At 39.3% G+C, this 25,134-nt stretch overlaps 2 protein-coding genes and 1 long non-coding RNA gene across 7 annotated transcripts in view; 2 read left to right on the forward strand and 1 right to left on the reverse strand.

Moving 5' to 3' along the window:
• LOC135127730 (uncharacterized) overlaps window positions 1-25,134 on the forward strand; it is a 126,060-nt gene that overhangs the window by 7,909 nt on the left and 93,017 nt on the right. The window lies entirely within an intron of this gene.
• On the forward strand, window positions 12-1,745 carry LOC135127728 (dynein regulatory complex protein 9-like). The gene is made up of 5 exons (XM_064054307.1): window positions 12-445; window positions 496-842; window positions 1,028-1,212; window positions 1,258-1,497; window positions 1,546-1,745. Exons 1-5 carry the CDS (start codon window positions 78-80, stop codon window positions 1,648-1,650), a joined length of 1,245 nt encoding a protein of 414 aa, XP_063910377.1. The 5' UTR covers window positions 12-77; the 3' UTR covers window positions 1,651-1,745.
• Window positions 2,486-25,134, reverse strand: part of LOC135127725 (uncharacterized) — a 453,958-nt gene continuing 431,309 nt past the window's right edge. The window contains exons 7-25 of one of the 5 annotated variants that reach the window (XR_010280269.1): window positions 21,976-22,126; window positions 21,798-21,912; window positions 21,570-21,748; window positions 21,402-21,517; window positions 21,122-21,344; window positions 20,107-20,603; window positions 19,922-20,057; window positions 19,606-19,863; window positions 19,287-19,547; window positions 19,199-19,234; window positions 18,303-18,440; window positions 18,207-18,240; window positions 8,988-9,259; window positions 8,830-8,913; window positions 6,248-6,390; window positions 4,910-6,154; window positions 3,860-4,531; window positions 3,032-3,077; window positions 2,530-2,566 (exon numbers count right to left, since the gene is read on the reverse strand). Coding sequence is in view for 1 of the 5 variants with exons in the window: in XM_064054298.1 (XP_063910368.1) it covers window positions 3,899-4,531; window positions 4,910-6,154; window positions 6,248-6,390; window positions 8,830-8,913; window positions 8,988-9,259; window positions 18,207-18,240; window positions 18,303-18,440; window positions 19,199-19,234; window positions 19,287-19,547; window positions 19,606-19,863; window positions 19,922-20,057; window positions 20,107-20,603; window positions 21,122-21,344; window positions 21,402-21,517; window positions 21,570-21,748; window positions 21,798-21,912; window positions 21,976-22,126 (4,521 nt within the window). In the remaining 4 variants the exon portion in view is untranslated. Of the gene's footprint in view, window positions 2,567-3,031; window positions 3,078-3,859; window positions 4,532-4,909; window positions 6,155-6,247; window positions 6,391-8,829; window positions 8,914-8,987; window positions 9,260-18,206; window positions 18,241-18,302; window positions 18,441-19,198; window positions 19,235-19,286; window positions 19,548-19,605; window positions 19,864-19,921; window positions 20,058-20,106; window positions 20,604-21,121; window positions 21,345-21,401; window positions 21,518-21,569; window positions 21,749-21,797; window positions 21,913-21,975; window positions 22,127-25,134 lie in introns of all 5 variants that reach the window. The other 4 variants (XM_064054298.1, XR_010280270.1, XR_010280272.1 and 1 more) reach the window with 4 other exon arrangements.

Consider the following 25,134-nt stretch of genomic DNA (forward strand, 5'->3'; position numbering starts at 1 on the left):
ACTTGTCGCCAAGGATACAGAGCAGTGTTTTACAATTAGTGAAAAAGTGTCAATTTGTGTTGTATTTTTTTACAAAAATGGTCAAAACTTTCACAAATATTTGGCTAGATGTTGCCGAAACGTCGTTTCAACCAGTTAACTTGGTGTCAAGTACGGATACCATACACCAATACTCCGAACCTCACAGGTCGGCAGATGAGATTTCGATCATCGCTAGTGTTCAGCGAATGATCGCCACAATCCCTCACGACGAGGCAGAGGAGTTCAAATCACCACCAGAGAGATCTTTTTCCAACATTTTTACGAACACCAAATACTTCAAACCCGCTTTTATGCACATCCTGGAGCACTGCATGACCGAGCTGTTGATTATTATAGGTGTTAATAAACCCCAAGTTGGAGAAATCGAGACCACACCGGTCATGTACATACCCATACATTTGAGGTGAGTAGAATGTTTTCAGTACGACGGATTTTCCTTAACGAACCATTTAGGTTCGATTTATCAGAAAAAAATTACACGAACGTCGCACTTGACGGAAAATATACGAACATGCACAAACTACAGAAGGATGTCAAGGACGTCATGTCAATGATCAACCAAGTGTACAACGAAATGGAAATTTTTTCTACGTGTACGGCCTTGGAAACTATGGTCAACATACAGCTGCATATGAAAGATGACGAAGAACATTTAATGGCGCGTTATCAAATGTTGGACACCATTTATAAAAATGTGCAAGCTGAGCTTAGGAATTACGAGAAAAACGTGAGGAGGAAGATATTCAAGGAGTTGGATGATCTAGCAACGGAAGCCACCCATGATTTGAAAGACCTTTCCGGTAAGAAGAGATTCTGCTTCCGGTTACAAACTTGACGTCAACATTTTTTTTTTTTTAATGAAAGACGTATTTCAGCACATATTGAACATTTTACTGCTTGTCACACACTGTTGACGTTATTTAGTTGTAAAATCGGGAGATTAATTTTAAAAACTGAGTTTTTTAACCTTTACGTGATATAACAGAATATGTAAACGCGAAAACCGAGTATGTTCAAAAATGGCAACAGTCCAGAGAGGAACAAAACTTGATGCGCCTCCAGGGCAGAGAAAACTTCCACAAATCTACCACCGAGCATTACGAACACGAAAAATACTGCGAATCGATAATACATGACAGCGTAGCAAAATATTACAATGAAGTGAAAGACGTAAGTACCGTGTTTATCCTGTGCAGGGTCCTAATCGCGTCCTAGGATTATTTTAAACAAATAGAAGATCTAATGGCGGCGTACGACAAAGATTTAGAAGATAGAGATAACACCATCTATCAGATGAGACTGCAGTTAGAGAAAGTTCAAGAAGAAAAAAATCGACAACAAAAATTGTATGAAGACAGGAATAAAGCAATGGAGGAATGGATAGAGTACAAACGAAAGAAACGGGAAAAGATTGCAAGACAGTTCCTGAAAAACCGTGCCGCCACAAAGATACAAGTGACTATGTGGTGTGAGGTAGTCATTTTGATTCGTTTTTTATTTAAGATTTGGTGGAGGCAAGTGATGGTGACGAGGAAGTTGGGGCCGTATAGGCCGAAGAAGGGTAAAAAGGGCGATAAGAAAAAGAAGGCAGGGAAAAATAAGAAATAGGCGCATCGGAGTGCATAAGTGTATTTTTTTTGTATATTTTTTATTTATTTTTAATTTTAATGTATGTTTTCAATATATACTTTTTGTTTGAAAAAGGGGTTCTACTAAAACAGGAATATTAAATACAATTCTTTATTAAATAGCATAAGGGCTAAAATTTATAATTTACATATCTACAAGATGATACAGAGAAGTGAAAGGTAATAATAACTATACAAATTTGTCTATTTTTACTGTTCTATTTGAATACAAACGTTCAGAAGATAACCGCAGCACCGCACCAAATTTTAACAGGTTTTTAATGGACGTCACATTTCACTTTTATAAATAATTCTTTGGCACCGTAGGTCCGAAATTATGCAAATCGTGAGTATTACAAATGTTTTGAGCGGTTTTCGAGATTTGCACAATTTCTCGGGTTGTTAAATACGCAACTATAACTAAACCAAAATAAAAAAGAACATTCAACATTAGCGAAAAGATATAAAAATGTCACAATCATTATTACAGTTAGTGTTACAAATGCTTCGAAATTAAGCCTTAGCCAGCCCCGTGCTTAACGTAGGTAACCAAACTGTCGGCACTTTCGGAGGCTAACAATACTGTGTAAAAATAGATAAAACAACAATTAGAGAATGAAGTACAGCAATAACAATACATTATTCAATCATGTCGATATGTCTATGAAAACGCTTAAACATTATAAAATTTTAAACACAATATTTGAAATATAAAAGTTTTGTTTTATTTACATTAGTTACAAGAGGTCGTCGTTGGCCTTATTTACTTCTTCCATTCTGTTGTTGTTTTTGTTCCTTTTCATGGCAGCGTAAATGGAGGCTGCCTTGTAATTTATAGGGCCGTATTTGTAATCAACGTCTGCATATTCTAGGTCAGTGAATTCCGGCCGGTAAGGCTGAAAATGAAAAATCCCCGTTAGTGCCAACATCAAAAACATAAACGGAACTAATGAGAAAACTTCAAGTACAGAAGTCTGTTATCTGAATCGCAAAGCTACAATAGTCACGCTAATCATGCCTGTAGCCCTGCAAAACTCTCTATGCTAATTGTTTCTGTTAATTCATTTAATCGTAAGAAGCTTGACGTTAATCACTTATTCCTACTTCACTCTGGTCTAGCTAAGCCTAAAAGTAAAGTCGTTATCGCAGTTTGAGACCAGCAAAGAGTAATGGGTTTGTAGATAGTCGCCGAACCTTATAGATTTGCTAAATGGTTTGTAAATAGATACATCGATGTGGTGCTTTGACGGTGGGAACCACACACGAACAACAAAAGATGGAGATGAATTTAATGGGATGTGTGCTCTAAATTTACAATTAACAAAAGAAAAATGTCTACGACTAAATCTCTAAAACATTACCTTAGAAAATATAGGTATCACTACCAGTAGTGGTTGTCCCATTAGTCTAAAACAAAATTTAGTTTTAACATAGAGTTTAATTGTAGATTCGAGCCACAATTCTGTACTTAATCATGTGATTTTTAAGTAACAGTTGATGGCATTAGTTGTGAATTCAAACTGAAAAGGAGCAGAAAAATCGTGTTAGTTGAAGCGAAGCTAGAAATTTTGTTATAAAAAAGGCTACAGGATTATTCTAAATAAGTTCGAAATCTAATACGAGGAGTTGTAAAGTAGCCGGTTGTACGACATTTTTTTATTCGAATATCAATCATCTATGTTCTTAGATATTCTTAATAATTAATAACGATACTAAAATTCTGAAAACCCTAAATTTAGATCAAAATAACTAATTAAATGCTTATATTTTCTGTTTTCTTTGTTCTGTCACCGAATATAAGAATTATCGATCTCGTTCGTCGGCTATTTTGTTACTTGAACGCCACTTTTAAGCTAAAATCAATGGCGGACACAGAATTTCACTATAAAGTTGATACGTTTGCTTGGATTTTTTTTATAGGTCGATCGCTTCGGGAATTAGTCTTCAAACTAATCGTTTCTTTATTGCAACTTATAAAAGGAAACAAACAGGAATTCGGCCCAATAAAAAAAGTTACGAAAGTTTGGATTAACATTTATCATTCGCACTGAATTACTGGTGGCCTACGTATCAGTCGACGAAAATACCGAAAAACTTAATTTAAGATGACTAAAACTAAAAATTTTCGTACAAAAAAACAAATTGAACTTTCGTGTAATATTGTGCATAGCTTCCAATTGTTCACTGACCTTACTCTATATTAGTAAAAGTAGTATCCTAATCGTATGTTAAACGTCAATCTCCTGTCCTACATCGTTAAAACTAAGCGTTGCGTATTCAGTCTTTGGCTTGGACTTTTGCGTTTTGCTTTGCGACGAAGAGCTACTTTCATGCGAGCCCTTCTTGTTAGTCTTAGGCATGTCAAGGTCGGCGTAGACCACCCCGTTCGGCTTCTTGGAGCTCCTGCCCAGCACCGGCTGCGGGTACTGCAGCTGCACCGAGCTCTGCACGCTCTCGGGGAAATTGAGGCCGCCGTGGTAGTCGCTGGGTCGCATCACCACCAGCGGGCCCTTGGTCTTCTGCTTGGGCTTGTCGCGCTTGTGGTGGCGCGAGCGGCCCTCGGGGTAGTCCGACACGTAGCCGTTCTTCATGAGGTCCTCCTCGTGGACGTTCCGGATGGGCTGGAAGTAGCTCTCGGCCGTCTGGAACTTGAAGCTGTGGCACTTCTGCAACGGGATTTGGAAGTGCTTTTTGTGCTTTGGCTTCGACGAAAACGACTTGCTCTTGGGCAGGGGCTCGTTGAAGAGGGCTCGAGGGATGAGCTTCGTGTGCTTTTGGTGCGGGATGGTCGCCGAGTATTGCGGGGGCAAGCCGACATTTATGTGCTTGTAATGCGGGGTGGTTAGTGTGTAAAAAGCGTTCTGAAAACGGTAAGTGGATTAGTCTCGAAGGGTGGGGCAGGCCAAGGCGACGAATATCAAGCGGACACTAATTTTTATTACTTCGATGGACAGTCTAACCTAGCTAGGGAATGTTGACACTAACTAATTACGGGAGGATCAAGAGAATTGGACACCGGATTGACTGGACTAAAGAGGCACAGAAAAAATTTAAGGAGCGAAACACTGATTTTAGGGAATCTAAAGGAGTTGAAAGAGTAGGAAGCTTGTGGTCCATGATATGAAGAGGTAATAGGTTCGAGTTGGCTTTTGTAGATCCCCAAACCTAAGACAAGAAACGAAAATTTTCGCCTTGACCGGCCTAAATTAAAACCTAAAAAGCAAGCAAATAAAACAAACCTGCTGATTAATACTAGCAACATTTGGACTCCACTTATCACTCTGTGGACTTAGTAAGGGCATTTGGGGGATCAAGGGTAGGTTCTCCTTACTACTATCATCTATTTGAGTCAGATTATCAGTAGAATTCTTCCTTTTGGCTTGGATTTGCAAGGAAAGGGCACCTTTGGGACTTTCGGTCTTTGGTTTAACGAAATTAGGACTAACTTTGAGCATGGGGGAGCTCTTCAGAGCTTTCATGGCTTCCACTTTAATGATACCCGAGGAATCCGCCGAGGGATTCACCTTCGGACTCACGCCCACCAGTCGTGGTGGAATTTTGGCATCAGCCGACTTTGGTTCCGCTTTCGAATCATTCGAGGAATGAACCTGAGCCTCTATCACCGAAATCTCACTCTCCAAATTCTCCGAACCGTCGTTCGAGCTATTCGAGACGTCCGGATTCGGAGAAGAGTTAGAGTTCTGAATTTCCTGAGACACGTTTTGGTAGATTATGTCTTTTTTGCGATGTTTTCGGCACCTGGGGGCCGGCACAGGCAAGCTTTTCGTCTCGGATGGCTCAGGGCTCTGTTCGAATATCTGTATGCTGTCGGTTAAGTCTTGATACTGCGGTTTTTCCTCGGGCGGTTTGAGATCACCGAAAACTTTTTTAGGCAGCGCGTACACGACGGGACGCTTTTTTGCGTGTTTCTTGCAACGCATCGAATAGAACGTCGGGGAGTAACATTTGTGCTTCTTCAACTCCAAGGACCCGAAACGTTTATCGTTATGAGGGTCCGTATTCGATACCTGCGCTTTATTTTTATTCTCTCTTGTTTCGTCTCTGGGTTTCTCAATTACCGAGATGTTGATACCCGAAGCTGTGCGCCTCACGTCCGTTTCCCTTCGTCCCGCAACCCTTGGAGGGATACTGAAAGGGTTCGGAAGCAAAAACGGATTAAAATTTAATATCGGCTGAAAATTACTCTGGAATCTGAAGGGTTGCGTGACCTGTTGACTCTGCGCGTATGGAGTCTGCCTTTGCAAATTTCCAAAATTCCACTTGTTCAAGTAGGGATTGCTCCTGTTGAAACTGAATCCCGGAAAAGCGGTCAACTGATGCATTTGCTGATTGCTCTGGAAGCCATGGAAGGATTGGTGGCGCTGTATAGCTTTGTGGCAGGGGGAGAAAGGGGACAGGGGTTTCGCTGCGGGGGTGAAATTACGCGTGGTTTCTTGAGTGAATGGAGCAATGACTGAAATTGGCTGCGAACACACACATGCAAATTAAACGACAATCAAAATAATAATAAAAAGCACACCCTCTTTATGGTTATGGTCGCGCGGAACGTAACTCACTTTATTTGGTGGGTTCTGCATGCCGTGGAAGGGGAGGTTTTCGTAAAATCCTTTGTCGTGATCATTTGCGGGGTCTGCTGAACCGCCAACCGGTGGAGCAGCCCCTAATCTCGTCTTATCTCCTGCAGAGGACGGGTTGGGTGCTGTAGCATAAAAAAGTGCCGTTTTAAACTGGGTTTATGTCTCGAAATGGGCTAACGCTTACCTAATTAGTAATAGGGCACGGAAATGGGAGGGTTTTTTGCGGAAATATTTTTATTGTAATTGTGACGAACGCTATTCACCGCGAACTGACAACGACTACATTTTAACGATTAGTCAGTGACAAATAAATTTACTTTTATCCGCCGGGAATGGATATCCCACAATATTGATCAGCTTTTAAACAGGGTATGTGGTGATGACAATCACACAATAAATTTAAATACATTTAACTTTTGTTTTGATATTTGGTGTATATACGCAGCAGATAAGAAAGTGGCCTACGTCATCAAATATGGCCACATCCACGTTTTAAATTATAGTAAACCTTATATGAAAACTTCAACTAATCGTTACCATAGATGTACTCTGTCAACCCGAGAGGCAACCATGATAGGTAGTATCCAGATGTTTACTTTTATATACAGGGTGTTTTTGAAATACACTACCAAAAGAGAGCAGGTAATTGGTGATGATAAATAGAACTAATTGACAAAAAATACTTTATATAAAAGTTTTTTCGTTTTCGAGATAAAATTAATCGAATATTCGGTCAAAATTTCCAATACGCCACTGTATTAAAGGTAATTCAAAATGCCATCTTGTTCACTTAGCAACAATAAAAATTTTATTTGTCAGGGTACTTTTGTCAATTTTGTGTCAGTTGTATTAAAATGGTTTACACAAATGCTGAATTAACTGATATGGTCCTACTGTATGGAAGGGCCCTTGGAAACGCTCGTGAAGCACAACGTCTTTATAGGGAAACATTTCCTGGACGAATTGTGCCCGATCATCATACATTTACCGCTACCGTTCAGCATCCTAGAGACAACGGTGAATATCGTCCCCAAATGACAGACCGTGGCCGACAGAGAACTGGAAGGACATTAGCTGCTGAACCTGAGATCTTAAATGTGGTAGAAGAAAACCCAAATATCAGTGTCAGAAGGCTGTCCTACAGAGTTGGTGTTTCCCCATTTGTCGTTTGGCGTACATTAAGAGAACAAGGACTACATCCGTATCATTTGCAACGAGTACAAGCTCTCAAAGAAGCAGATTTACCTCGTCGGATTACGTTCTGTGAGTGGTTATTACAAAAAAATGATGAAGATCAACAGTTTATTGGAAACTTGCTGTCGACGGATGAAGCAACATTTACGAGAGACGGGGTATTTAATTGTCATAATACACACGTTTGGTGTGATGAAAACCCTCATGAAATTCATGAGGGGCACTTTCAAGAACGATTTACCGTAAACGTGTGAGCAGGTATGGTAGGACATCACTTGATAGGTCCATATGTTTTACCTCCACGGTTAACTGGTGCTGCATATCTTAATTTTTTTAATAATACGTTGGAAAATCTTTTAGAGGATGTACCTTTAGCTACCCGGAGGAATATGTGGTATTTACATGATGGAGCCCCTGCCCACTATACACATGACGTGCGGGAATGGTTAAATCAAACATTTCCAAAAAAATGGATCGGAAGAAACGGTCCAGTATAGTGGCCTTCTAGGTCACCAGATCTAAATTCTTGTGATTATTTTTTATGGGGGCATATGAAGCAATTAGTCTATGCGGCACCTATTAATTCCATTGAAGAATTGACAAATAGGATTCATGATGTTTCGGCTACTATCAGAACAAATCCAGACATGATAAGAAGAGCTCAAGGATCATTAATTCGTCGAGCTCGGGCATGCATTGCGAATGATGGTCGGCATTTTGAGCAATTTCTATAAAAAATAAAACGTTTTCGTTTCACTACTCGCTTCTGTAATTATTCAATCTTAATCTAAAAGGCAAGATTACTTTTCAAAATCCAAGGATTTTCGACTTGTCAAATCTGACTTTACCTTTGCTTACTATGCATTTTGATTCAAAATAATTCTAAATTCGTTGCTAGGTTTGTATTCAAATTAAATGCAATCAATTTACGTGGATATTTTCATCAGTGGTGTTCTAAGCAGGTGGTTAGAGGTGATTTTTTTCATCATTAAAAAAAAATTGAGACTTACTCAATTCGATTCCTTAAGGATACCAAAGACCTTCATTAATTTTTGGTAACGTATTTCAAAAACACCCTGTATAACAACAAATCTATTCAATTTAGTACTACTCAGTCCTAGAATCGCCGAACAGAGTATATAAGTACTTACTGGCTGCACATCCACTCAACAAGGTCTTACTGTATTAACTGTTCGGCGATTCTAGTACTCATAAACCAAAAATGTGATCAGTTTTATGTTCTGACAACTGTTATATTTTTTCTTCTGTTAAACTAACATATTCTATTCTAAATAGGAAATAAGTCGTTAAATTTTCAAAAAATAACTGAAAACTACTACCAGCTACAAGAAAACCAAAGCACGTACCAAATCCTGGCTTCTTCCTCTTCCTCGAGTTGGTGTTGCTGTCGGCGCTGGGCGTGGTCGGCTTAATTTTTTTATAAGTGACGACTGTCATGCCATGCAAGAACACAAACAACACAATAAAATATCGCGATGTAATCAAGACGAATGGTCGTTTTTACCTCCACTAGCTCCCTCAATAATGCCACTTGGGACGCGATCGCGTCCGCTAAATCCGAGCAGATCCTTTAATCTTTGCAACCTGGCATAAACTTTGGATTTGTTCCTTTTGTATTTAGAGAGGGTGCTAGAAACCGAGGTCGTCCGGAACGGCGTCGAATCGACGCTTAATTGGCTAATGTTTACGTTGTGCATTTTATTGATGTGCACCAGGACGCCCGGTTTCAGCGGCCACTTTGACTGAGTTGCACTGTCGGGTGACTGACCATCGGGCCTGATGGGCGAAAATTTATGCCAAGTGAAAGAGCATGGGTGGATGGGCGACAACGGGGCCAATAAGCGATGTGGACAAACACAACATGGAACAAAATAAAAAAAGAGAGCTGCGTTAGCGAGATCAACGGGGGAGGGGTGGTACGAGTGACAGGGGGGTGGGGGCATGTATACTGTGTGGCGACTCTTTATTCCGATAAACGCTTTCACGAAGAATGGTGTTTTTTGAATTATATGTTTAGATGGCTAGATAATAATTTTTTAATTCAGAAATATACAGCCAGGTTGTGAGGAAGCTGTTCTGTTATGTTCATTTTTTTTATTAATATTGACTGACATATATGTTGCCTAGTAGCTTAGGATCATTCCAGCTCCTGTAACAGATTTTTACTTCCCGAGCGTAAGCAAAGGAAGTATTGTAATCGAGTCCGTCGGCCGACTCTCTACTTTTACGTTTTCTCGATCTTTCATGACCCCTAGAAGACGAAAAAATAGGTCTCCCATTTCCGTCTGTCTGTCCGTCTGTCCGTCTGTCCGTCTGTCCGTCTGTCCGTCCGTCTGTCCGTCTGTCCGTCTGTCCGTCTGTCCGTCTGTCCGTCTGTCCGTCTGTTGTCACGGATTTTTATTAGACAGATAATCTCCGAAAGTACTCGACCGATTGTTGTGAAATTTTGTACTTATATTAAGAATATCATGTAGATGGTAAAACGCTAACCAAAATTTGTCGAATCATCCCCACCACTAAAGCGATGACGTCACTTCAAAATTGTACATAGTAAATGGGTTTTCAATTGTATAAAATAACATAGTCCTACACATGTAGTTTACAACTCTGAATCGACTTTTCACCCGAAACGTCCAGATTTTTGGAAAAAAAATCAAAATTATAAAACAACATTTTGAAATTTAATTTTTAATCTGCTAACCAGAATGCTTTGAAATGTTGCAGATGTTTTAAGGCTATAAAGAGCATCATAAATCTTTAGTCAAAAAATATTTGCTTATCCCCTCCAAAAACTTGATGACGTCAGCTCAAAAGTTTGTGGAATAAATCATATCTAAAATGTACAAAATATGATGAGTCTGTACTTGTGAACTATCACTCCATTAATATTTTTTGGATTTGCATATACAGGGTGACTCAAAAAAATTAATGAATGCGTAAATATATTTTATTGATTTAATCAGGAACTACAACACCGAATGCTCTGAAATCTTGCAGATGTTTTAAGGTCATAAAGAGCATAATAAATGTTTAGTCAAAATATATTTGCTTATCCCCTCCAAAAACTTGATGACGTCAGCTCGAAAGTTTGCCGAATAAATCATATCTAAAATGTACAAAATATGATGAGCCTGTACTTGTCATTTATCACTCCATTCATATTTTTTGGATTTGCATATACAGAGTCACTCAAAAAAATTAATGAATGCGTAAATTTATTTTATTGATTTAATCAGGAACTACAAAACCGAATGCTTTGAAATCTTGCAGATGTTTTAAGGTTATAAAGAGCATAATAAATGTTTAGTCAAAATATATTTGGTTATCTTCTACAAAAAACTGATGACGTCAGCTCAAAAGTTTTCCGAATAAATCGTATCTAAAATGTACAAAATATGATGAGTCTGTACTTGTGATTTATCATTCCATTCATATTTTTGGATTTGCATATGCAGGGTGACTCAAAAAAATTAATGAAGGCGTGAATTTATTTTATCGATTTAATCAGGAATTACAAAACCGAATGCTTTGAAATCTTGGGAATATTTTAAAGTTATTATAAGCATGGTAAACTTTTGTTCAAAATGTATTTGTTCATCCCTCCTAAAAAAATTGATGACGTCACCCTTAAATTTTGCTGAATAAATCCTATCTAAAATGCAAAAAATATGATGAGTTTGTACTTGTGATTTATCATTCCATTCATATTTTTTAGATTTTCTTAAGAGGTGGTTCAAAAAAATTAATGAAGTCAATTTATTTTATTGATTAAATTAAAGGCAACACTTATTATTAGTATTACACCCCAACCAACCCAATTTGGTAGACACAAAATTTGTTAAAGGAAAAACTCGGTTGAAACATAAGGGTAGCACGCTGTAACAGATATGTATTGTTGGTTGCATATCCTTCATGTGTTAAGATGTTTGTAAGAACAAGTCAGTTAAATAGAGACCTTCAGAGAAGACAGTTGTTTCCTTCCCGGCTCCCAAATACAAACACATGACATGGCGCTGCGAAATGGAGAAGAATCCTCGTAAATCACCTAAGTGACCAGTTTCACGAATCTTTCAACAAAGTGCTAATAACAAATTACAAATTCGACATCAACATGGACAAAGGAATAAATTCAATGGACATGACCGGCAACCTCTCAGAAAATTGGAAGAGATGGAAGCAGAAATTTGAAAACTATTTAATTGCTAGCGAAACCAACAAAAAACCAGAACGAGTCCAATGTGCACAGCTATTACACTTTTTGGGAGAAGATGCTCTTTCTATCTACGACACATTTAAATTCAACGACGAAGAAAAGGACAAACTTCAAGTGCTCCTTCAGAAGTTCGACGATTATTTTATACCGAAACAAAACCTAACCTACGAACGTTATAAATTTCTAACTTTCAAACAAGGAAATCAAACCTTCGAACAATTCATCAAGGAACTCAAGACACGTGCGAAGCAGTGTAAATTCGATACATTAACCGACGACTTAATAAAAACAGTACTAATTTGTGGGATGAACGATAATATGTTACGTGAAAAGCTACTTCAAAACGAAGATAAACCTCTTCAGAAAGTGATAGACAGTTGTTTGCTATGGGAAAATACAAAAATTCAAAGTGAAGAACTTTCCTCGAGAACCATCCATGACGTCAGAAATCCCAAGGCCAACGTGCAGAATAAGTTCAGTACACGTGCACCGACAAACGTCGCTTCTGGAAAAAGTACATCATACTTGCCGGCGCTCAGAAACAAAGAACATGGACCGACTCGACAACAATTCCAGGAATGGGCCGGGACCGGATCGAATTCAGATAAGTTCATAAGAAACTGTCGCAACTGTGGGAAATCGCATTTAATAAATTCATGCCCTGCATTTAAGAAAATTTGTAACTCCTGTAAACGTCTTAATCATTTCTCGATAATGTGCCGTAGTAAAAATAAAAAGATTAATGAATTAATTTCTCAAAACACCGATGTTAATGACGAAAATGACACTTTTCATGTAAATCAATTACAAATTGACTCTGTTAATGACAATAAAAGTAAATCTTGGTTTTTAGACGTAACCATTAATGAGGTAAGCTCGTCCTTCAAAATTGACACAGGGGCAGAAGCCAATATTATTCACATTGACAAATTTCGTCTACACCATTTAAATTCTTACTGCATTACAACCTGTCCAGAAGTTTTATTTGACTATAATAATAAACCAATCCAGGTGTTAGGTAAATGCATGTTAACAATTTCATATAAAAATAAACATGTAAAAGCCCAATTCTACGTCATCAAGGGCCAGCGCAATTCTCTCCTTGGCTTTACCACGTCTGTAGAATTAGGTTTAATTAATCCAATTAACACGATTATCAATTCAACTTCTAACGTAGTTAACCAGTTCTCACAAGTTTTCAGTGGTATTGGCCTTATCGGTAAACCTTACACAATTGAAATTGAACCAAATGCTATACCTGTAGTCCACCCAATCAGAAAAATACCTTTCGCTCTGGAAGAAAAATTCAAAAAATGTTTAGAAGATTTAACGAAGATGGGAATCATTGAACGAGTAGGAACAAGTACCGACTGGCTAAATTCCTTCGTGATCGTACGCAAACAAGATAATTCGTTAAGGATATGTCTGGATCCGAAAGACTTGAACAAGGTAATTAAGCGACATAAATACAAAATTCCAACCATTGATGAAATTACAGTCAAACTACAAGGAGCCAAATTTTTCACAACGTTAGACGCTGCCAGTGGGTTTTGGAACATCCCATTAGACGAGGCAAGTAGTAATTTATGCACCTTTGGCACACCATTTGGCCGATTTAAATTCAAACGCTTACCATTTGGCATTGTGACAGCCAGTGAAGTATTTCAAGAACGATTTAAAGAAATATTCAATCTAGAAGGAGTAGAGATATATGTTGACGATATTTTGATTCATGGTAGGACTAAGGATGAACACGATAAAAGACTTTTTCAAGTTCTAAAAATCGCACTAGAAAATAACATCAAATTCAATTTCAACAAATGCAAATTTGGAGTGAATAGGATCACTTATTTGGGTTATGAATTTTCGGAAAAAGGAATGCACATAGATGAAGAGAAATTGAAAGCAATCGCAGACATGCCACCTCCAACGACAAAGCAAGAATTACAAAGATTTTTGGGCATGGTGACATACGTCGGAAGATTTATAAAAAATTTATCAGAACAAACTGCACCACTAAGGGAAATACTCAGAGATAAAAATTGTTTTGTCTGGAATCATGCACAAGAAGAAGCCTTTCGAAATCTTAAAGTCATGCTAATAAACAGACCCTGTCTACAATACTTTGATCCAAAGGAACCAATTGTGTTATCCGTTGACGCTTCGAAATCTGGTTTAGGTGCTGTACTTCTTCAAAAAGGACTCCCATGTTGTTATGCTTCCAAGGCAATGACTTCAACACAACAGAAATATGCACAAATTGAAAAAGAGATGCTCGCCATCTGCTTCGGAGTCGACAAATTCCATCAATACATTTATGGCCAACGAGTTACAGTCGAAACTGATCATAAGCCACTTGTACCCATCTTCAAAAAGAATTTAAATGATTGTCCGCAACGTTTACAGAGAATGATGCTGAAACTACAAAAATATGACCTAACGATCGTTTACAAACCCGGGAAAGAATTATTGGTTGCAGATACATTATCCCGTGCATATTTGAAGGAAGAATATGAAGACAATTTGGATCTGGAGATGCAAATTTGTTCGATCATGGAAAAAATCAAAATAACTGATAAGAGATTGGAAGAATTAAAAGAAAAAACAAAAAATGATGACACACTTCAACATCTAAAGAAATATATAGAAACAGGTTGGCCTATGAATAAACGACAAATACCGGATTCTGTCAAACCGTATTACAACTTCAGAAATGAGATAACACAAGGTCAGAATCTAATTTTTAAAGGAAATAAAATAATCATACCAACTTCAATGCGAAATACAATACTGAATAGCATTCACAGTGGACATTTTGGTATAAATAAATCCATTGAACGTGCTAGCACAGCAATCTACTGGCCCAACATGAATACAGAAATTGAGAAGATGATAAAAAAGTGCGAAACATGCCAAAAATACATGAATTCAAATTCTAAAGAACCACTCATACAACACGAAATTGTCGAAATACCATGGTACAAAGTAGGAATGGATATCTATGAATTATATGGGGAACACTATTTGATTTTGGTAGATTACTATTCGAAATATCTTGAAGTTATGAGTTTGAACAAAAATTTAACTTCTAAAAACATCATTGAAAAATTAAAAAGTATATTCGCTCGACATGGGGTACCAAACATTGTGATTTGTGACTCAGGAACGCAACTAATTAGCCAAGAGATAATAAGTTTTACTCACAAATGGAATTTTGAGATCAAACCAAGCTCCCCGCACCATCAACAATGTAACGGCATGGCGGAAAGAACAATTGGCACCATCAAAAAACTATTGAAAAAGACCATCGACGACAAAGAAGACATCTACTTAGCTTTACTTGCTTATCGCAACACTCCTGTTTACAACTCGTACACACCATCTCAAATTTTAATGTCCAGGATTCTAAGAGATAATATGCCACGAACAAAAGAACAGTTAACCCCCCAACTCATTAACAAAGAAAGATATCATATAAAGCTAAAAGAAGCGCGAGACAAACAAAAATTTTACTATGACAGACACACAACAAACAGACCGGAATTCGAAATCAAAGAAAAAATTTACTATCAAGAAAAACCTGGCTCAATATGGAAACCTGGAGAGATAGTGAAAAAAGAAAAAGACAGATCATACACCATTAAGACAGCACGAGGCACCATTTTAAGAAGAAATAAAATACATTTGCGAAGAAGAGGAGAAGAAGTGGAGGTATATCAAAATGACACAGAGCAAGAAGAAAGAATTCCCAACGAAACTACAAACCAACGCGACCCTCCTATCTCAAATCCAACCTCTCCTGATCCCCCCAATGCAAAAACTCAAGATATTACTGGAAACTTGTACACCACTAGATATGGACGAATAATTACACAACCAATCAGGTTCGGCGACTATGTTTCCTAATTTAACCAATGTTTAATGTTGTTTTATGTATTCCACAATTTTCATTTACAATAGTTGTACATAGACATTTAAGTTCTTTGTTTGTAATGAGGGAGATGTAACAGATATGTATTGTTGGTTGCATATCCTTCATGTGTTAAGATGTTTGTAAGAACAAGTCAGTTAAATAGAGACCTTCAGAGAAGACAGTTGTTTCCTTCCCGGCTCCCAAATACAAACACATGACACACGCTTATTTACATCGACTTTAACATTACAGACCTGCATTTGTTTTATGCGTTCACTTGATTCCGCGAATGTGAAATAGACATGTTTATAATCAACCAATTGTGAATTTCACCGTCAAGAATTAAAATAAAACCCAATGTTTTATATAATAAGCGGAAGTCGAAGCAATAAAACCGACGGTCGTTTTGTTTACAGTTTCTGTGTTTGGCTCTCACGTATGCTGTTACGCCTGTCATCTTAAATTAACAATGTTTATACATACACGATTTTCAGTTGCCTCTGATACGTAGGTATACGTGAGTAAATTGTTTCGTTATTTTATTGATTATTACAAATCAATATTCAAACGACCCAATTCATTTTCCCGAAAATTTGAGAATATAATAATTTTATTCTTAGTATTACACTACATCTATCCCAACTGATATACGTGTCCTTGCAAAAATGTTGATGACGTCATCGCAATTTTTTTTTAAATTCCCACTACAAAAATGTAATGAGAAAAAAAACACAATAGGCATGCAGTCGTCAAGTTTCCGACAGCGAGGGAAGTACTGTCTAAACTCTTTAGACCAATTTTTTAAGCTAGAGCGTCGAGCCATTATGTATCGAGATGACTGTAAACTATAGTTTATTTCTTGATGACTTTACCTTGTTTATATATTCTCAACTGCTTAATATATATTGAGTCAAATTTATCTTAATACAGCAAACTACGGTATATTCAGGAATACGCTCGTTATAACTTAAATATCAGTCGTAAAAAATCAGATTAACCAAATCTAATAAAGACAAAGAATTCAGACTGGAACTTAATACTTCATAATACGATTCTACAACCTACATCTTTTCAAAACATCGAGCTAATTAAATTTAAAAGAATTTCTTGTACAGAAAACGATTTCTTTAGTGATACGGATGTTTCACTGATTTTTTGTACTTTAGCATTATGTAAGTTTCATATAAATATCTATGCATTTTTTTTATTGACTACATTTGTGATATCCACACATAAACTATTATTACTATTATTATTATGTATGTCCGATAGCGAGAACTACACATCCTCGGAACCTCGGTGTATAAAAATAGTTGGACCCTAATCTGAAAAATGATTATGTACGTGTAAACCAAAGTTCGGTAAACAGCAGAAATCCCACCTGTTTAAACAGTCCTACAATGGCATTAATATCAAGAAACAACTTTCCCACAACTCGGACAAAAAGCACCCTATCTCGCTCAATTCACAGACCGTACATGCCCCAAGGGGTCGAAATGCACGAAGCAGGAAAAAATTAGCACGGTGCAATATTGCGCCCCGGGGGAATACGGAACAAAAACAAGCGTTAAGTGTAATGGCATCCCCTAGCGTTCGCCTCCCTCGCCATGTGTGCTTGTAATATGAGCTCGGATCTCTCAGAAACTACCCTTTTTATCCGCCCTTAATGATGCAAATGCTGTCAATAAAGGGACGACAACTCCCCTCACACACGAACGCATGCACGGTGCACCTTACCACCACCCAAAACCTAGGTACAGGGACTGTGTAACATATTCCATGCAGTGAACTTTAAACAATAGTGTCATATCGCATCGTATGCTAAAGCTACCTTGGTTTCCCAAATATGTCACCCTGCCACAGGGCACCAAAGGCAACCCGAGCACATCGGGACTTTGAGTGCACAGAAACCTGAGAAGTTGTTGGCTGTCATTAGTATTGGTTAATATCAGACACAGAAATGTGTGGATCAGTTTTTGGGTGGTAACACTACGGAGTGGAAGGTTGGAAGGTCGTCGCGCGAAGAACTTCGAGGACGACAAGAGTTTGGTCTAATCGGAAGCCATTACAGTTTTGAACTTTTTAAATTTAGTGTTATCCCAGGAAAAAGTAGTGACGTCATCAGCGTACACGACAATGGAAAGGAAGAGCGGAAAAATGGCTCTGAATTAGGCAAAACTTGTTGATCAAATTTCAGTTCTTCGGGCGACGTTTGTGGAACGACTCGAACCCGTGCTGAGACATTGTTTAGGCTCCACTCGGTATTCACGTTTCTACTTTGTGCAATACTAATCTGTGATAAACATAAAGGTGCCGCTGCGAGCCTAAATGCAAGATAATAAGCGAAAATATACTAAAAGAGTGACCAGTGTTGAGAAGCGTTGCTTCTTACCTTACCGTTACGCAATGGTGTGTACTTGCGGAGAGAGAAGAAAGATAAAACAAACAATAACACAGTGTAGCCAACGAAACAAAAAAGTTATCACAGTTGTTATTGCACAGTGTGTTCCAAAACTACGGATCGTGATAAAGCGTTCCCTACCACCCGTCAAGCATGTGTTTAATGTTAAGAGATTATGCACAATCCTGATACTCACTTTTCTCTCTCTTCCATCTCTAGAGGATTATTGCCTATCGTTAGCAAAAACAAAACCAAACAGTTAGAGTTAGAAAATGCGGTTGTTATTGCTTACATTTGGTATTTTGACGCTTCTTCCTGCACAGTATTATTATGACGACACAGACGACTAGGAAACAGATGATGAGTGTGATAATTGACGCTATTATCACCGTCAGATTTTCTTTGCTTAGGTACCAGGGTAGTTTGCTGCCTGAAACCGGATTAAACACAACTTTAAATTTCATGTCTTTAATAAAGCAACATCACGGTTTTTGTTTCGGGAATGACTTATAAAAGTCGTAAACACGACCCACGGGCTCATAACTTTTATGGCGAATAATCACGAGCTTAATTATTTTATTGATTCCCATTTGGCAGCGAATGCATCCGCGAATATTAAAAGTTTATGAGTGCTTTTATCGTTGCGTAACTCTTATTTTACCATCGGTAAAATTTGCCGCAAACCCAGATAAGTGCTTGTGTTTAAGAGAGGTGTACTGCAATCGTTGAGTAAAGTAGGCTTGTCACATTAGTGCGGCAATCCGCACTTACGTTCTGCAAGCGCCTGGTTGCTGTCCAAAGCATGATATGCATTATCGCACTAGCGTGGTAATGACACCTATAACCTAACTCAGCGAATGATGGTGTGACGATTGCAAAAGAAGTGTATGTGCGTGTATTGAAACTAAAATGTGTGGTGACACTTTGAAACTTGCAGGTGGTCCAACTTTAATATCATTGTCAGTGTTACCACAACTGCAAGTGACAACCAATCGTTGTACCCTTTAATTTTATCCGCAATTAAAGCTTTGTTTCATATTGATTTCACTCGTGTCGGTGCAATACCGCGTGAATGCACCGACGCTATATCGTTTTTTACGTCATGCTCCAACAAGTGAAAAAGAGCAAAATATGATGGAACCCCAGGAGAAAAGTGTGAAATATAGCCTCATGCACATGCCTAATTACCTGGGCGTCCGATTTGACTACTTTGCTCCTGGTATGCTAAATAACACCAAATTTATTCTTCGAATCCACCACTCAAACTAGCACTTACCTGCAATCTTGATGGAGCATGGGTCACTGGCCTTGATGGTATTGTTAGCTACGCACTGGTACTCGATGTCGGTGGTGCGACTGGAGTCCAAGTAAACGTAGCTATAATCCGTTTTTCCTCCCGAAGGGTTCAAGTCGAGGGTCTTGTTCTGGTCGACTATGGTCCAATAGAACGTCATTTCGTTGGGGTTGCCATCAGCTTTGCAGATTAAAGCCTGGGAACTATCGACCTCCCCGCGTTCAATTTTGCATTCGGGTTTATCTGCAAAAAAAAAACCGTCATAGTACTTTTGGTGGAGGTTTTCACTGGAGGGATTTACACCAGACGTTGAATAAAACCCCGACTGTTTTGTTGCCGTATTTGTTGAAGCCTTCGCAATAGTAGTAGCCGGCGGAGTTTCGCGACATTTTCGGGAGTTTGAGGGTGTCGCTCTTCATGATGGGCTCCCCGGTGAGGTTCTTCTTCCAGACGTAGTTCAAGGTGGGTCTGCCGTCGCCGGTACACTTCACGTCGATGGGAGTTTCGTCTTCCACCACGTTGACGGTTGTGTGGGACACCGTTAAATTTTCTGGAGGGTCTACAAAGATATTTTACATTTCTGATCTTTTGACATGGGTCGCAAAATTGTAACTTACAGTGAACCGCAATTTCAGTCGTGAAGTTAACTCCAACCCTGTGTCTGTCCGGAGGGTCAAAACTAGCACACGTGTAGAACGAGTTGTTCGCCCTTTTGTCCAGCTGGTTGTCGGGCCAGTTCTTCATATTCCACACCTGTAAACGAAGTGGTCACACACGAACACACTTTTATAACACCAGGTACCAAAATCGACTCAATTGACTCAAAGTCGTTCTTCTTATAGTCCGCCGGATGCGTCGTGTTGACGACGTAGTACAACGGATCCCGATCGAAGTCGATTTCTTCATGATCCTTGTACCACTTGATTGAACATACCGGCGAACACTCGATTCTACAAGTCAGGGTCATGTTCTGGGACGAGTACAAAACGCCCTTGTACGGGGTATTATCCTGTGGTATAAGCGCCGGAGGCGCTTCTACATTCACGAAGTCGAACGCCGGCCTACTCTGACCACCTTTATTCAAGGCGATGCAGCTGAAATTGCTCCGCGTTTCCAGAGACGCTTGGGGAATCGTCCAGTTGGGTACCGTTATGTTGTGTACCATGTGGCCGTTCCGGAACCACAAGTACGTCAAGTCTGTGGGGAAACCCGGCTCGTCGACGGAACACGTCAAGATGACTTGACCTTTCTTTATCACAGTTGGAGGGTGGTGCGTGAGCGTGGCAGCGGAAGGAGGATCTAGAACCTCACGTTAATTAGTATTCGGAGGTGGAAAGTCAGAGGATTGTCAACGCGGGAGATACATGGCTAGGGTTAATGCGTCACGGAGACGTGACGTCATAGTTAAGCGGTACCCGTCGTTGGTTAAGGCTGTTGATTCCGCATGTGAATAAGTAAGCACCAAATATTTGGCACTATATACCTATGTTCAATTATAGGCAAATTGCTTCTTGGACATAAAGTCGTATTATTATTATTATTATTAAGTCGAGGTAAATTTAACGTTGATCTTTCGTGTACATTTTGCAGCCAGTTAATATTAATTAATTTTCTTGTTGTGTTGACGTCACGGACGCTGCAGCAAATTGACAAAGAACGCGTCGATTTGTTCCCTCTCTCACAATAAGACATCAAATGGCATAACCTCGGAATTTTGTACTTTTCCCGAGAAATCCGGTCCATACGTTACGCCGCCTTTCTCACAGAAAATCGCAACCGTCTATCGCCCCCCATGCGGACATTCCCTCCGTACTTACAATAAACTATCAGTTCTCTGGGCTCGGAGACCGGTCCGACGCCGGCTTCGTTTTCCCCCTGACACGTGTAGTTCCCAGCGAAGCTCTGCTCCACTTTTATCAAACTCAATATACTGGGGTCTATGCCGCAGAAGGGACCGCCCAGCGTGTCGTTGATCACCGCCTGGCTGTAGTTGCACTCGGGGAGTTCGGCCATGAGCTCGCCATCGAGAAACCAACGCACCTGGAAAAGGTATCGATTTACATCTCGGGATCATCGCCAATGATTTGTTGCGTTTACTTTGCGTAGTGCCGGGGGATTGCCCGAAGTAACGTTGCACAGTAGTGTGACGTTCTTCTGCTCGGTGGCGTTGGCTGGGGTCGCAGGTACCATGATGATCTCCACGTCCGGGGGATCTACGTGTTGCGTTTTGTACGAGTGGTAGACAGTGCGCGATTTAGTACTTACAATGGACGTCTAGGAAAATGAAATCTTCAGAGAGGGTGGAGTTGACTTCGTTTTGTAATAGGCAGGAGTACTCGCCCATGTCTTCTCTGGTGATCCCCACTATGGTTAAAGATGGGTTTCTGGTGTCGCCGTTTTTGTGTTTTCCTGGGATTTTTGTTACGTTCCTTCCGTCTTTGACCCTAAAGGAGTACCATAGAATGTGGGGATATAACGGGGGTTAGGTCTTACCATGTCGCGCCTTCCAGTTTCTGGGGGTTAGAGAAGTATTGGCAAAAGAGGGTGATATTGTCACGTTCGTTTACTACTGTGTCTTCGATAGCACTTATTGTGATAACGGGTGGATCTATAAATTTATAGGTGGTTTAGTTTATAAATACATTTTTTTTAGTTTGAAATTTCCACTCACATCGTACATACAAATATAATACTGTATGCAACGGTGGCTCCATCTTAGTCTCAGTGACCTCATTCTTGGCGTTACATTCGAATCGAGCGCCGTTTTCGAATCTCGTAGCGGAAAAACTGAGTTTGCTCTTCGTGGTGAAGGTGCCGTCTGTCTGGAAATGGAACATAGATTATCGGTTTTGTGTTAGTGTCTAGCCGGCAATTCGGTTCGGGGAATTAAAAATATTTACGATCCTATAAAGAAACCATCAAACGTTAAGCACCTCAATACATCATTCCGACTTCTAATATTAATAAAAGTCTTTTCATGTCTCCCTTGTTAATTGTTCGTCGGTAGCCCCATAACGTTGCGGACAATAACACAACTTTTATCGTCGAATCAAACTGCGTTTACGCGTTATAAATTGCCTACGAGCTATTCAAATTGACTTTTGGAAGCCGATTTCGGTGGAAATTTTGATGGGAACGATCGTTTGGTTTATAAAAAGTCGGCCGGAGCGATTAGGACTTGGACAGAAGAAATTTTATGGGGTCAAACACAAATTACCAGTTGTAAAGTTTTTATTTGCTTTGCGTTGTTTTCGGGGAGCGCTTTATGCGGGCAGAAATCACGAAATTCGGGATTTAGTTGTAACAGGTGTAAGGGGAGTGGCTAGTTAGGGAATTAAGTATTCTGCGGAAGAAGTGCTAATTGCGAAAATTAAAACTCGTCTCGCAAAGAAGTGGTAGAAGTTAATTCCCTTGAACTTTTTAAATTTTTAAATGAACGTTAGTGTTTTCAACTTTACTTACTTCCGTGTATTTCGTTTCGTTGTTTATGTAACTTTGTTTCTCTGCGATAATGTAGTGAAAAGGATTCGCTTCAAAACTTTATGCTTAAATGTAGATTTTTATTGCAGAGTCGGGTTTTGTGACTTGATAAGTTGTCCGAGATTTTCCTAGTTTTCAACTTCGTAGTCTGTTGCGATTAAATATACGAAACTAGAGAACGAAAACTTTTGTTTGGTTCTACAAGAAATTCTTTTAAATCGTTTGATAAAAAACTTATTCATTCGTTTACAAAATGGAGGCTGTTATTAAATGTCAGAACTTTTCGTATATACGTTCTGAGCGTGGGCGAGCACAAGTAAAAGAATTATAAAAACGCACACTTACAAAGGATGAGTTTAAATACCGATTCGCCTTAGAGCGATAGAAGAATTGCGAACTTCAATGCGATATAATCCTGCATTTTGGATACAAGATTTTTTTGCTAATTCATGTGTCTCCTGCGCCACACTTGGTAAATCATTTTCGGTATTAGCCGCAAATGGAGAGCGATAGTCCCTCGAAATGTCCTTTTCGATGCAAATGTGGAAAAATAACGCACGACATCGCGACCGGATTCCTGCTTCGTCCTCTCAGGAATCATAATTTAATACGCCCCCACGCACCCATCCTGTAGGAAAAATTGGCGCTATTGAAAAAATGTTTACCATATTGGAAGTTTCCGTTCGACTATCCTCTGGACGCAACTTTCACAAAGAGCATAAACACAATAGAACAAAATTTCAAGTTTGGAAAACACGACAAGAGGACTATTCAGTTTTCGCTGACTTGCAGACAAAGAGGGCTGTCACGAGTACACTTTGCCCGAGTTTGGCACAACTCCAGAGGGGCGCTTTTAGCAAGGGAATTAAAATCTGAGTTGTATAAAGTCGGGGAGCGAGGTAGTTAAGTAATGAATGTTCTAGCTAATTTTTAGCTGCTAGTTTTGCTTGGCCAATCTTCGACAGTGTTTCTAATTATCAATAATTCAATTTGTAAAAAATAAATTTTGTCGCTGAAAGATGTTATTAAATAATAACAAAATGGCCGACCGGCGCGCTAATAGAAGATGCCATGACATGCTCCTGAGCACTGAGAGGATTCTCAGGTTCTTGGGCCATGACGTGCGTTGAGATGACTGTAACTGTTACCAGACTGGACCTGTACTATGTTCTTTAGTATTAGCCAACATGTTTCAGAGCGTATGCGTTTAATAAAATACACAGACATACAGACGGAAATGGAAGACATCCTTTTTGCGGATCTGTGACCCGTGGAGCAAACATGGAATTAGCCATTCGTCAAAACGACCCAATTGCAATACGAAAGTACAATCCGACTAAATTCGCTAACAAGAAAACTCGAAAGGGCTCCCTCTAATAAAGTTTACGTTATGATCCCTGTCGGTCCACCTATTCCCCTCGCGGAATTTATCGTTACGTTGACAGTAAAAAGGATGTCATAATAACTAATCGGATGTCCTACATCCCGTCTCAAGCCATTCGCCAACAAATGGCCGAACGTTTTTCTCGCATCCCAAACTTCCTTGGTTTCAAGCATCGCCTGTAATAAATCTCTCCAATAGGTAGTCTTTCATTGCGCTCCCTAAATACGTCACGGCGAACTCGTAGATTGAGAGTCGTCGGTGAGGAAGCTTACCGAATAACACAATCCAACATTTCTGCGAGATATACGAGCCCTAAATGCTTTAAAATATCGCGCTGCTACGCAATTTTACATACGGAGGGCGGCTGTTTCTCTAATTTATCGCATCTGTACCAATGTTTAAGCCAGGCCTCGTGTCTTCCTACTTTTACATCTTATTAAATCTGCTTTCTGTAACTTTACCCAATAAAACGGCTTCTGCTGTCGCTGGGGATAATTAATGGGGAGACTAAACGACATCGGAGATTTATCGGGGCGGACGCCATGCTTTCATAAAAATTGCATCCGCATTTGTGGTAAGCTCATCTCGAAAGTGCAGAGGGGAATAATACTCGAAAGAAGGGCCGAGGGAAGATTTCGTACGGGCTATTGAAGCTACTTCGAATGACTAAATGCATTGCGTTACTCCACTCAAGCATTCGTAGGTAGTTTATTAATTCACATTATTACGCCAGAAGTATAACTCAGGTATTTCTCATCTCTCAGTCGGGGAGTTCTGCAAATCTATAAAATCTCAAAAGGCCTAACCATTTGCTTCGTAACAATGAAAACGTCGCATGGCAATGATTACTGGCCACCTCAGTAACATTTTGACTAACTAGTGCCAACTATATCATTTATCTAAATAGTGAAAAATAACGGACCCAAGACATGGCCCTGAGGAACACCAGATCGTCTAAAAATTCTC

Source organism: Zophobas morio, unplaced genomic scaffold (genome assembly GCF_036711695.1).
Source record: "Zophobas morio isolate AGI-343-1 ecotype UQ-CSIRO unplaced genomic scaffold, CSIRO_AGI_Zmor_V1 ptg000012l, whole genome shotgun sequence".
Classification (NCBI taxonomy): domain Eukaryota; kingdom Metazoa; phylum Arthropoda; class Insecta; order Coleoptera; family Tenebrionidae; genus Zophobas; species Zophobas morio.

Bases quoted from the DNA above. Each gene is read 5' to 3' on its own strand.
- LOC135127728 (XM_064054307.1), top strand. From the start codon at position 78: ATGGTCAAAACTTTCACAAATATTTGGCTAGATGTTGCCGAAACGTCG. The intron at 843-1,027 runs GTAAGAAGAGAT...GTGATATAACAG, and splicing joins TGATTTGAAAGACCTTTCCG to AATATGTAAACGCGAAAACC. The intron at 1,213-1,257 runs GTAAGTACCGTG...ATCGCGTCCTAG, and splicing joins ATTACAATGAAGTGAAAGAC to GATTATTTTAAACAAATAGA.